Here is a 12,719-nt window from a genome sequence, read left to right on the forward strand (position 1 = left end):
CATCTCTTTAAAAAAGGAAAAATGAATGTCTCTCGTACTGTTCTAGAGTCATCAAACATCCCTCAGTTTTGCCCTCTTGGATTTGCAAGAGGCCTTTGTGTCAGATTTATTAGCATGTGTGAACAATAGCACAGTAATGACTGAAGACCGAGAGCGAGAGAGCGAGAGGGAACTCAGTGAGCATGTTTCACAGGGGGTTTGTCATAAATCATCCAGATAGCAGCTGCTCTGATATGAAACGCTGCTAAATCTCTCTCAGTCAGAACGAACACAAACTCTCAGATTCATTCAAATCAACTAAAAAACTGACATGAATCTGTGTGAGACATATATCAAACATGCCGGTCATGGCACAGCATTTAGTTGTGTTTCAGTGAATTTTGTTTTATTTGTGGATGCTTTATAACATCACAACGTGGTGCATTAATAAAAATTATTCAGAGGTTACGGTTACACTGCACTCATCAACTATTTCGCAAACAGCTTCAAACATGCCTCACCTTTCAGAATTGTAAATTTTTTATATAATATAATATTTTTACTCGCTTAGTTTGAACGTATTTACTTATAATTATTAGTATTCAAAGGCACAATATGCAAGTTTTAGCTGCTAGAGGTCACATGTTCAAAACAATAACAAAGAAACTAAATCACATTAAATCCAGTGAAGTCACGAATCATGTTCACAGATGAGGTTATGAATTACCAGCACTTTCCACAGTTATTCAAACAGCGAATAAATCATGCAGAGAAAGCCAGCAAAGAACATTTACATCGTCAAAGAACATTTTGACAAATTTCAGTCTAGCGCGAGATTAAACTCAGTAGACGGTCTATAAACTGATGAATGAATCACTTACTTACATCATACATCTGCACTTGTTTATGAGCTGAATTCAGTCAACAGCGAAACTCCCCTGTTTCAGCGCTGAATTATCTGAACGCCTCTGATTGGCCGCTGCATTCTCAAGCTCCACAGACTCGTGTGTGATTGGTCATAAAGCGATACACCGTAAAGACTCGGAAAGAGAGTCATGGTGCAACACTGGACAGATCTAAAGTTAATGCTGCAGTCAACACTTTTCATTTAATCCGTAATGGATTTACTTTAACTGTGCAGTGGCATTTTTGTCCATACTTGTAGTTTCTACAAGCCAAAACCGAGTATATCGCGTACATTATGTCATTGACAGGTGACTGACCATGGAGGAACAGGGACAAGACAATTTTTAAAACATGAATTTCTCTGGATTTACAATTGGAATAATGCAAGTACACAACTGCTTGAAATATACAACAATGTGCAACTGGTTTTTGGATATTTCATAACAAAAACCTTACATATTGTGCCTTTAAGCTTTTCTTCCTTTTTCCCCCCCTTTATTTTTAGTTTTTGGTAGTTTTTGCATTTATTATGTTTTGAATCCAATCTTACGCATTTGCATTTTTGCATCCAAGTGAGAAAATAATTATAATAAGAATAATATTAAGAATAATAAACGAACAATCTGAGTTGCAGTTCCTTTAATTTCTTAATGTATTAAAAGTAATTCACTGAATTACCCCAAAATAGCCATTATCAAAGTTATGCAATGTATTTAATCAATATACACTACCATAAAAAAATTGCCTTTTTCTTTTCTTTTTTTACACAAATTAATACTTTTATTCGGCAAGGGTGAATTCAATCGATCAAAAGTGACAGTATTTCATAATGCAAGCTCTTATAATGGCACAAAAAATGCTGTTCTTTTGAACTTCCTAGTCATCCATTCCTAATCCCTAATCCTGTTCATGGATTTAAAAAATATATTAAATATGTAGCACAAGAGTTTTTCAACACTGATAAGAAACGTTTCTCGAGCAGAAAATCAGCATATCAGAGTGATTTCTGAAGGATCATGTGACTCTGAAGACTGGAGGATTGATTCAGCCCCAGCGAACTTTACTTCATGAGGATCCAAACCCTTACAACCCCATACTGAGATTACACATCCACCGCGTCTGAACACATTACAACACTCATCATAACAACACGCATTATCTCCCCTTTCTTCTGGTTGTGATTATAACACACACATATCACAATAATACAGTCACACTTCTGGGCTTAAAGAGTGTGCATGCTGCAAAAACCCGGATGATTACAGAGACTGGAGTCTTCATTAAAGAGTCAATACATCTCTGTGTCTCTCAGAAGTGCACTGTCGATGAAAACACCGAGCCGAACATGAGTTAATGAGATCCCTGGAGACGGGGGAACTTTTCCAGATATATCTGGCAACCCCTCACACATTCCCCACATCTCCACATGTAACGCTATAAACCCGGGCTGCACTGGGAGCTTAATTGCTGCCAGGGCCATTCTTCATTGTTCCTGAATTGTGTGTTTGTGCATTCGCTCGCTGCTCAGCTGGTAAAATAATGATCAATTTCACTTTATACGAGACGGCACGAGTGGGGGGTTCTCCAGAGATAAATTACACCAGACCAAATTAAACCTCTTGATGAAATGAATACACAAAACAACAACAACAACAAGTAATAAAAACCAAAACAAAGCTCAAATGCTAAAGCTTCCAATTCATCTCAGTGGAGTGGAATATGAAAACAGAAGATTATAAATGATGACTGTGGAAACACGAGCTCTCTATGTTTCTATACTTCTTGTTTTCCCATATTACATATTACCAGCTTATAATACTCAGGTAATATTTGGTTATAAATAAACAGCACTGCTGGAAATTACGTACCTGTCAATGACGGTACATCCAGGCCCGGCGCCACAAGGGGGCAAAAGGGGGCAATGCCCCCTCAGATCTGACTTGTGCCCCCTCTGTTTCATTTTTGTATTCAGAGTTAAATATAAAATGTTCAACCTTTTGAGTTAAATAATAATTTAACCTTATCCCCATGGGATTTAGAATGTTCAGTGTTGTGACTCGTGACATTACTGCCAGATTCAAATGATTTGACAGATTCGCGTTGGTTGGCGCTGAACCAGAGACGGACGAGCTCAGCGCTGTTATAATCACAACTATGCAGTGTTTTCAACCTCATTATGTTTATTTTAGATTTCATACATTTAAATAGGCTACACATAACCACTGGTAAAACAAAAGCCTACATTTGTAGTGTGTGAAAGCAGCAAAAACAATCTATCCATATATAATTTTTACCTGCAGTTGAATATGGACTGTTTTAGGGAGCGCTGTATTTAAAAATCTGTCGTTGCAAAGCGAGATCTCAGTGTGTATTAATCATTGATGGTGTAATAAAGTTAAAGGAACACTCCACCGTTTTTTGAAATAGGGCTTATTCACATTATTTCCTGCATTTAGATAGGTGGGCAAATGCATTTTTGTGTCAGTGCATGCATTGTTTTAGTTTGACTGGGTCGGCGTTAGCTTAGCTTAGCACAATGAATGGAATCCTTTGTTGCCAGCTAGCATGGCCTGAGTAAAAGTGATCAAAAAAAAAAAAAAAAAACACCTAATTACTTCTTGTGGCCTGCGTATTCACAACGAGTACAAATAGCGATCCAGATTAACACTAGGCGATTTCCTTGGCACATATTGACTTGGGACTATATTATGGGGAAGCACAGGCGAAGCACTGCTGCTTAGGCGAAGCACTGCTACTTCGGCGCAGAGATATCACACAAAACATGAAAACATCAACTGTGAATACAGTGTATGTGAATACAGGTATAATATGGGTCGATCTATACATGCGTCATGATTAAAATAATAGTTATATATCACTTGAAAACATAAAATCTCAAAATTCATCCTTTAAAACCCATTTTAAAATCAGATATTGCATTACCATGTAAATGGCACATCAGAATCATGTTACAAAATGTTTTCAGACATGAATTAAAAAAATTTAGGTTTGTATCATGCACATTCAAGTCTATCTTCAAAAACGTGAGTGACAGTTAACAGGTTAAACCTGTTATACTTCGACAAGACTTTTCTGCAAATAAATGTAATTATTGTGATAATACCGTATACCGTGATGAAAGCAACATGAAAATTTGATACAGTCACATGTCTTATCACCTTTAAGCAAAAATGTATGTATCTTTTGACAATATTCTTGTTCACTTAGTCCACAAATCAAGACTGCATGACTGAGTTTAGTGATTCGCTTCTTGAGTTCACAACTGATCAGAAAATCATTATTCGTGATGGTTTGTGTTGAATTTAATAAATCACATAAGCTAACACATAACTTCACAAGTCACATGGACTACTGCCGTTTTTTGTGCTTTTTCGTTCCTTTCTGAAGGCAGCAGGCTGTCATTGTTGAAGAGCTGTGTATACTATAAAATATATTTTTATGTCCCACAGAAAAAAAAAAGTTGATATTAAAGAAAAACAAAACTCACCAAACTGAAATTGCTCGTTGTCCATTAGCCGAATGGATGCTGGAGCGCATCTCTGAAACAAAAATAAAGAAAATGAAACTTCAGACTGAAACAATTTCATAAATGGAGATGTACGTATAATGACCCTCACCCATAGTTTAAACAAATCTACAAAATTAATATTGCTCAGCCAGTATTTTTAGGAAAGCCTACACTACATCAAGATGATATTCCAATTAAAATAAAACCATATATTGTTTTAAGGCAGCCTTGAGCAAAGAGGAGCAGTGCAGGTCCTGAATAGCATAATCAATAATATAATTGTAACTTTGGATCACAGTTTGTTTATGGACTAATGAGAAGCACTGTGCTCGCTCATCAATAACAGCTACACCAGCATCAGGACCACAGACTAATGAGAGGCTGAGATCTAAGACCATTCGTCAGCTGCAGGTACACACACTGTAAGCCTTACTCAACACACACACACACACACACAGATCCCGGCCTTCAAACCAATGCTGCTCTCTAACAGACATACCATAAGAGTTCTCACATATACACCACAAGCATGAGATGCACAATATACTGCATCAGATACGAGTAAAGCTATATCAGTTCATAGTATATATAAAAAATTTGGCATAGTTAATGGTAAATGTATACAGTAGCGTTCAAAGGTCAGTAATATTTTTTTTATAGAACTTAATACTTTTATTCAGCAAAGAAAGATCAAATTGAACAAAAATGTAAAGACGTTTATAATCATGAAACAATTCAACTGTGCTAGCAATTTATTACAACATGCTATCACAAACATGCTAAAATGACTAAATGTCTTTAAAACATATATAACCCTTACAAAAACTACCCATGGTTTTATTGTAGAAAGAGTGTATGGTTTTGGGGAGTATTGATTACCATTTGTATAACCACATTTTGACTACAAATACCATTGTTAAACTGTGGTTAGTCTAGCAAAACCATGGTTTAACTACAGTAACTGTATTTTTTGGTTTTATTTGTAATAAAAGCACGATTATTTTTTCCATGAGGGAAATCATGCTATAATCATGCTGAAACATCCTAGAAACATGCTAGCGATGTGCTAATATGTGCTAGAAACATGCTAAAGCATGTTACAATCATGCTGAAACTAATGTGTTTAAACATGCTATAAACATGTTAAAAAATGTTAGCGAAATGTTAGCCATGGACAAAACAAGCTAAAACGATGCTAAAATATTCAGGTAATGTGCTAACATGCTAGTGTCAAGCTAAAACATGCTGTGGACATGGTAAAATCTGCTATAAACATGCTAACAATATTCTAGCAACCTTGTAAAACTGTAAGACAGCAAGAGTAAAGACATTTATAAAAATTACTGCTATTCAAGTACATGCTGTTCTTTTGTACTTTCTAGACAAATAATAATTCTGAAAAATTATCACAGTTGACAAAATTAAGCAGAAAAATGTTTTTTTAACACTGGCAATAATAAGAAATGTTGCTTGAGCAGCAAGTCAGCATACTAGGATGATATTTGAAGGATCATGTGACATGCCTTATGAAAATTAACCATAGTTTTATTATAGTAAAAGTGTACTAAAGTTTTTTTTCATCATTTTGTATAGCCACAGTTTTGCTACAAATACCATGGTTAAAATATTGGTTAATGTAGCAAAACCTTTGTGTTAATTTGTGTTTACCATGGTTTAACTACATAACCATGTTTTTGTTCGTTTGTTTTTTGGTAAAACTGTGTTTAATTTAAAGGGACTGAAGATTGGAGTAATGATGCTGAAAATTCAGTTTTGAAATCACAGGAATAAACTACATTTTAAAATGTATTCAAATAGAAAACATTTCAAAGTGTAATATTTCACAATATTACAGCTGCCTTGGCGAACACAAACTTCTTTCCAAAAACATTTTTAAAAAAGAAACTGTTAACGATCCCAAATGTTTGAATGGTGATGTTCTGGTAATTTGTATCAGTAATCGTTTTTAACATCATTTTTAAATCAGCATCACTCAGATTGTCTATGAATCAAAGCATCTCTAGAAAATCAGGGTAGTCTGATCACTGCTGGGCTTGTGTAATCCTGCACTGACCTGTCTGGCCACCTCTCTCAGGCACGCAACACCCTGCTGGAAGTTTGGGAAGACAACAGAGCCGTACTTCTGATACTCAGGAACGGGTCGGATCTTCAGAGTCACTTCAGTCACCACTCCCAGAGTCCCTGAGGAGCGAGACACATGCTCAATCAGTGGTCACAAGGAATATCACAGCAGTAATTGGCTTTAAGGTTTGATCTGATTCACTATTACTGTCTCACAGTCCCAGGATGTCAGAGAGGTCAATGTGTATGTAACACACACGCACACACACATGAATGAAGCCCCTGGCTCTCTGCAGGAGACCTGCATGTTCATTTTCACCTGAGCGCTCAAGTTTCTTCCACTCAGAAAGGAAGCAGGGAGATTTACAGATTGTGATCAGTGACATAAAGCAGGTCAGTATCTAACGGCACACTGGCGGGAGAACAGAGCCGCGGGAGCCCGGCGCAGCAGGCTTCCTGTCCCAAACCAGCACGACCTCTGACCCCTGAGGGCTTCTAGACTCATTACTGACGGCCCCGAGCGAGTGTGCGTGTGTGAGTGTGCATCACTGGTGAGAAAGTCCTGTGGAGAGACTTTATGAGCACAACAAACCTCACTCATCCTCATCCTTCACTCATAGTCTTCATTAAAATCTCTAAATACTGGAAGAACTGGTACATCTCTGTGAAAATGTTTGTCATTTTCAAAGAAAAAGACTAACCGTAACAGTATGTTACCTTATTATACTGTACATGGTAAAAATAAAAGGTTTAACGTTGCATTATTTAGAATTTTACCATTACTACCATTTTTGGAAGTAAAAAACGAATTAGCGTATAATTTATGGTGAAAAACATTAAAAGTAAATAGTTAACATAACAGTATATGTAATTTTACTGTGAAATACAACTAAATTATAGTGTTTGGAAGGGAAAACTGAATTATATATTTTTTGGGCAAAAAAAAAAAAAAAAAAAAAAGGTTAAAATCTATGTTTCTAGAAGTAAAACAGACTTGTATCATTTATGGTGCAAACAGTAAAATTTAAAATAAATTATATGTAATTTTACTACAAAGTACTGTCAAATGTATGTTTCTTGGAAATAAAATTTAGGGTAAAAAAAAGTTGACAAAGTTTAACATCACATACGTAACTTTACTATAAAATACTGTATTAATGGATTTTGAAAGTAAAAACTGAATTACTGTATCATTATGATAACTACTGATTATGACAACTATATGAATTACCATCTCAAAAACAGTAAAGACACATTCCCAGAAGTCCCTGCATGACACAGCACATATGTGACCCTGCACCACAAACAGTCATAAGGGTCAATCTCTCGAAATTGTTATGATAGGACAATATCTGGCTGAGATACAACTATTGAAAATCTGGAATCTGATGGGTGCAAAAAAATAATAATAATAATAATCTAAATACTGAGAAAATCACCTTTAAAGCTGTCCAAATCATAAATTGAGTTTGATATATTTACTGTAGGAAATTTACAACATATAATGATTTTAGGCATATATGTAAAATTGTATATGTATAATGTATAATTCTGACCCATACAATGTTTTTTTGGCTATTGCTACAAACATATCCAAGTGACTTGGTTTTGTGCTCCAGGGTCACATATGATTATACTTTATTTAAATAGCTCATTTTTTCTTATTTATTTATTTATTTATTTTTTTATCAGCAGTGTCCTTTAGGGTGTTTTGTGTTACAATCTATGATATTAAATGAATGTGTGTTACATATTTTGAAGTAATGAATGTTGCCCATAATGGTGTTTTGTCTTTGCGTGTCTCCCAGTCCCTGTTTATTTTCTATTCAGAAGTAATGGAAATGTTTTACGAAGGGGATACTTACGATGAACTCTAATTTCTATTTTACCACTGATATTGTAGTTATCAGTACATTCTAGGCTACAAAGCAGATTTTGGTAGATGGTAGTAACTTGGTATATTAACATTATATCACTCAATAAAATGTATAATTCTGAAAAAAAAAAGGTTTATGCAATCCCGTAATATCTCAAACACTGTCAAAGTAACTTTACTTTATATGATGAATTTCTTTTTTTTCACAGGATTATTTTTACAATGATAACAGACATCGCTTAGGTTGCATTTTTAACCCTGAATATTCCTTTAAACATGCCAATAACCCAGTTTACCATCACATTCACACCTCTGAGACGGGAACCCTCACATCTAAAGATCTCCTGACCCCCGTAAAAACAACAAGAATAACTCTGTCATCTGAACTTTAGCGTGTCAGAGGGGGAAAAGGGAAATGGGCCATTCTTAAGTGTCTAAATGCCCCTGACATTACAAAGCCATTAAAGAAGCCAGATGTCATTCCTAATGGAATCATGAATGTTTAATTAATCCCGGGAAATATTCATCCTCCCACAAAGAATTCACACGAGCCATAAAAAGCTTCACAGACCATTTTACCAAACAACGATTATGACCCGTTTTCATCAGTTCAGGGCTTAATGAACGGCTAAATGACTTTTTAGAGAGACAGATTAATAGCAGAATCCTTTTCTTTGGATAAGGGTGATACGTATAAACAGCATCATGACACATAAGAGATATCAGGCACATAGTTCTGACTCGTTACCCTCTCTGAGGATCATTAAAAGCTTGTTTGACTGCCCTCTACTGTTTCAGAAGAAAGCCTAAACACAGTCTCAGTTCCAGACTCTCGTCCCTGATCATCTGACAGGAGAGCACTTCTGAAAATCACAAGTTTCAGTCAGATGACATGACTGATGCAACATGACTTCTGGGAGGACGAACTACGGACTTAACCAAAGTTTTTAGAGACTTGAGGAACTTGAAGGAATAGTTCACACAAAAATATGCATTTGTTGAACATTTACTCACCCTCAGAACATCCAAGATGTAGATGAGTTTGCTTCAAATGTAGCATTGCATTAAGGCTGGTTCACACGGCAGGATAATTGGGCCGATTTTAGCCCCGATTCAGCCCTTCCGACAATCTTAGGATGCTCCGATTATCGTAAAATAATCTGATCAAATATTCCTGCCGTGTGTGGTGTGTTAAGACTAATCTCCTCTGCTCGGAAGAATGTCGGGACCGCTCCGATCTCAAATCGGGGATATCCAACATGTTGGATTTATTTTGCCCGATTTCTTCTCGTGTGTGGTGTCCCCCGAGGACAAACAATCACGCAGCCTGTGGACTGTGGCGTGTAGCCAATCAGAAAGCGAGGTGACGAGGCAGTGATAGTACCGGGAAACAAAATCAAAACAGCCGGCGTATATAATATAACAAATACAAATAAAGTCGATGGGCATAACTAAATCCACAACTGCAGTCCACCAGAGTACATGGAAACTAATATATGAACGTTTATTTCAACGGTTATTAATCTGTGTAGTACGTAACAACATTTCTATGAGATAAAACAACAACTTATCTCCATATCATGATATAGCAAGTATAGTCCATGCTCGCGTCGTCTCCACCTCTTTGACCATCGCCTTTTCTTATTTTTCTTATGTTTTTTTCCCCGTTAAAAACAAAGCACAAACTATGGCCACTGCATCCTCTTCGTCCGCCATGATTGTTTACTCTAAAGTCACGTTTGATCTCGAGGGATTTTGCGAGATTTCCCGTCTGACCTGGGAATGCTCGGGAGTCAAATCGGTTCGTGTGTGATGTGTTGATATTGCCGTGTGGCTGCACACCACACACGGAACGACCACAACTGTTAGACCCGTGATTTTTTATCGCTGTGTGTGGGGTCTCTCATATTTGGAAAATCAGCCGACAATTTTAAAATCGTCCCGTGTGAACCAGGCCTTACTTGCGCAGCAATGGATCCTCTGCAGTGAATGGGTGCCGTCAGAATGAGTCCAAACAGCTGATAAAAACATCACAGTGGGTAGACCTTCTACTGGAAGGAGTGTTATTTTTATATTTTGGCCAGAAGTGATGGTTAAAAGTTAAATTAACTTAATCATGTATTTGTTTCTTACAAACACACAGCTTTCGCTTTACAAGATGTTACCTGATGGACTGGAGTGGTGTGGATTTTTGTGATGTTTTTATCAGCTGTTTGGACTCTCATTCTGACGGCACCCATTCACTGCAGAGCATCCACTGGTGAACAAGTGATGCAATGCTACATTTCTCCAAATCTGTTCTGATGATGAAACAAACACTATACATCTTGGATGGCCTGAAGGTGAGTAAATAAAACCATAATGATTGGGTGAACTATTCCTTTAATGTCCAGTTTTCTTAATTGTGCATTGTTTAATTTGTTTTCAATTTATACTTAACTGTGCTTGGTTTTACATGCTGGTCTCTTCCTATCGAAGTGTGGTGTTACTGCCAGAGGCACACATGTGCAAGTTAATTATTTAACTTTATTTATTTATTTATTGGATTTAGGGATCAGAAAGGATTTGAACTGAATCTGAGGTCACCCAAAGTGCAATCGCTAATAAAACAGGCTGTCATTTCACTTCAAAACTGAGACATTTTACATGGAGAAAATAAAAAAGCTATTCAACATTATGAATTTGTTTGAAATGTTTTTAAAGGGATAGTACACCTAAAAATTTAAATGTGATGTTTATCTGCTTACCCCCCGGGCATCCCAGATGTAGTTGACTTTGTTTCTTCAGTAGAACACAAACTGAGATTTTTAACACACACCGTTGCAGTGTATCAGTGTTATAAATTATAATGTATTTGGATGGGAATCACAGCTAAAACATATAGTAAAAAAAACAAAAAAAAAACATACACAATCAAAACCAATCTTCTTCTTCTTCTTGCTTTACGGCGGATCACAGACTTATAAGTGCATAACCGCTACCTATCTCTCAAAGGGAGCATTGACACTATCTATAATCAAAATAATCAATCTCCAAAGAAGACGACGACACCTCACGCGCAGGTACAGTTCAGACAGTCAGACACTGTGTGAATCAAAGGTAAAAAACAATATAAATACTGTTCAGTTTCTTGCACAGACGGATCGTTTTGGGTCTTTACACATCAATGTATCGTCACAAGCCACAGGGTTTAATTGGGTTTTATTTGTGTATGTTTTATCTTATTTTACTGTATGTTTTAGCCGTGATTCCCATCCACAATATAACAGTGATAGACTCAGTTTGTGTTCAACTGAAGAAACAAATGCCCTGGGGGTAAGAACTATGAAGAAATTAAAAACATTCATGGTCTTAGGAATAGATTGTGTTTTCTTTTATCTAGTATTTTTTTGGAGAGGAAATACAAGCCAGACGTCAAACATGTTCTTGACAGATTTGTGGAGATCCTCACAGATACATTCCTCACACAAAGCATCACGAGTCCTTACCCTCTGAGCCCAGTATGAAGTGATGTATGTCGGGGCCGGTGGACATGCGGGGCCCCAGACAGCTCTTCTCAATCACTCCTCTAGGGGTCACCATCTTTATATGCACCACCTGGGAACACATGAGATCACAGGGACCCTGAATGACCTCCAACAACACATCTACACTGTGTGAGCGTGTCCCAGACCTGTGTGTGTTTGTGTGTAGAGAGATGGGAGACATACCAGGTCCTCAATGTTGCCGTAGATGTTTTTCTTCATGCCTGACGCCCGTGTGGCCACCCAGCCGCCCAGAGAACTGAACTCCATGGAGTCCGGCTCATGGCCCGTACAGTAACCGCGCTCATTCAGCTAGAATCACAAAACATCCTCAGCAGAAATGTACAAAACAACAGATGCATTATTTTCTGTGCAAACTATTTTTCAATAAAAGAATACTTTAAATCAACCTCATAATATTTTTTTTTTGTCTAAATACAGTATCTGACAGAAAAAAGAAAAAATATATCTATATCAGTCTTCTGTTGAGCACAAAAGAAGATATTATGAAGAACATTTGTAACCAAATGATGGACAGTATAGATAAAAACTAATAAAATCAATGGAAGTCAATGGCTACCGTCAACTTTTGGGTGACTAGCATTGTTCAAAATTATCATTTTGTGCTCAACAGTAGAAAAACACTCATACAGGCTTCAGGGTGAGTAAATGATGACAGATTATTCCTTTTTTGGGAAACTACAGTAAAAAAAAAAAAAAATACTTAATGTATTCGAAATACATTTATTTAATGCCAAGTATGCTATACAAATACATTAACATATTTATGTACTTAAAAATACTTTTGTATACTACACTGATA

The 12,719-nt window shown here is 36.6% G+C and overlaps 1 protein-coding gene across 1 annotated transcript in view; it reads right to left on the reverse strand.

Annotated features, from left to right (window-relative positions):
• agps (alkylglycerone phosphate synthase) overlaps positions 1-12,719 on the reverse strand; it is a 38,951-nt gene that overhangs the window by 11,168 nt on the left and 15,064 nt on the right. Inside the window, exons 9-12 of the mRNA XM_026272636.1 lie at positions 12,083-12,208; positions 11,861-11,969; positions 6,489-6,616; positions 4,394-4,445 (exon numbers count right to left, since the gene is read on the reverse strand). Of these exons, the coding sequence (XP_026128421.1) occupies positions 4,394-4,445; positions 6,489-6,616; positions 11,861-11,969; positions 12,083-12,208 (415 nt within the window). The remainder of the gene's footprint in view (positions 1-4,393; positions 4,446-6,488; positions 6,617-11,860; positions 11,970-12,082; positions 12,209-12,719) is intronic.

This window comes from Carassius auratus, chromosome 9 (genome assembly GCF_003368295.1).
Source record: "Carassius auratus strain Wakin chromosome 9, ASM336829v1, whole genome shotgun sequence".
Taxonomy (NCBI): domain Eukaryota; kingdom Metazoa; phylum Chordata; class Actinopteri; order Cypriniformes; family Cyprinidae; genus Carassius; species Carassius auratus.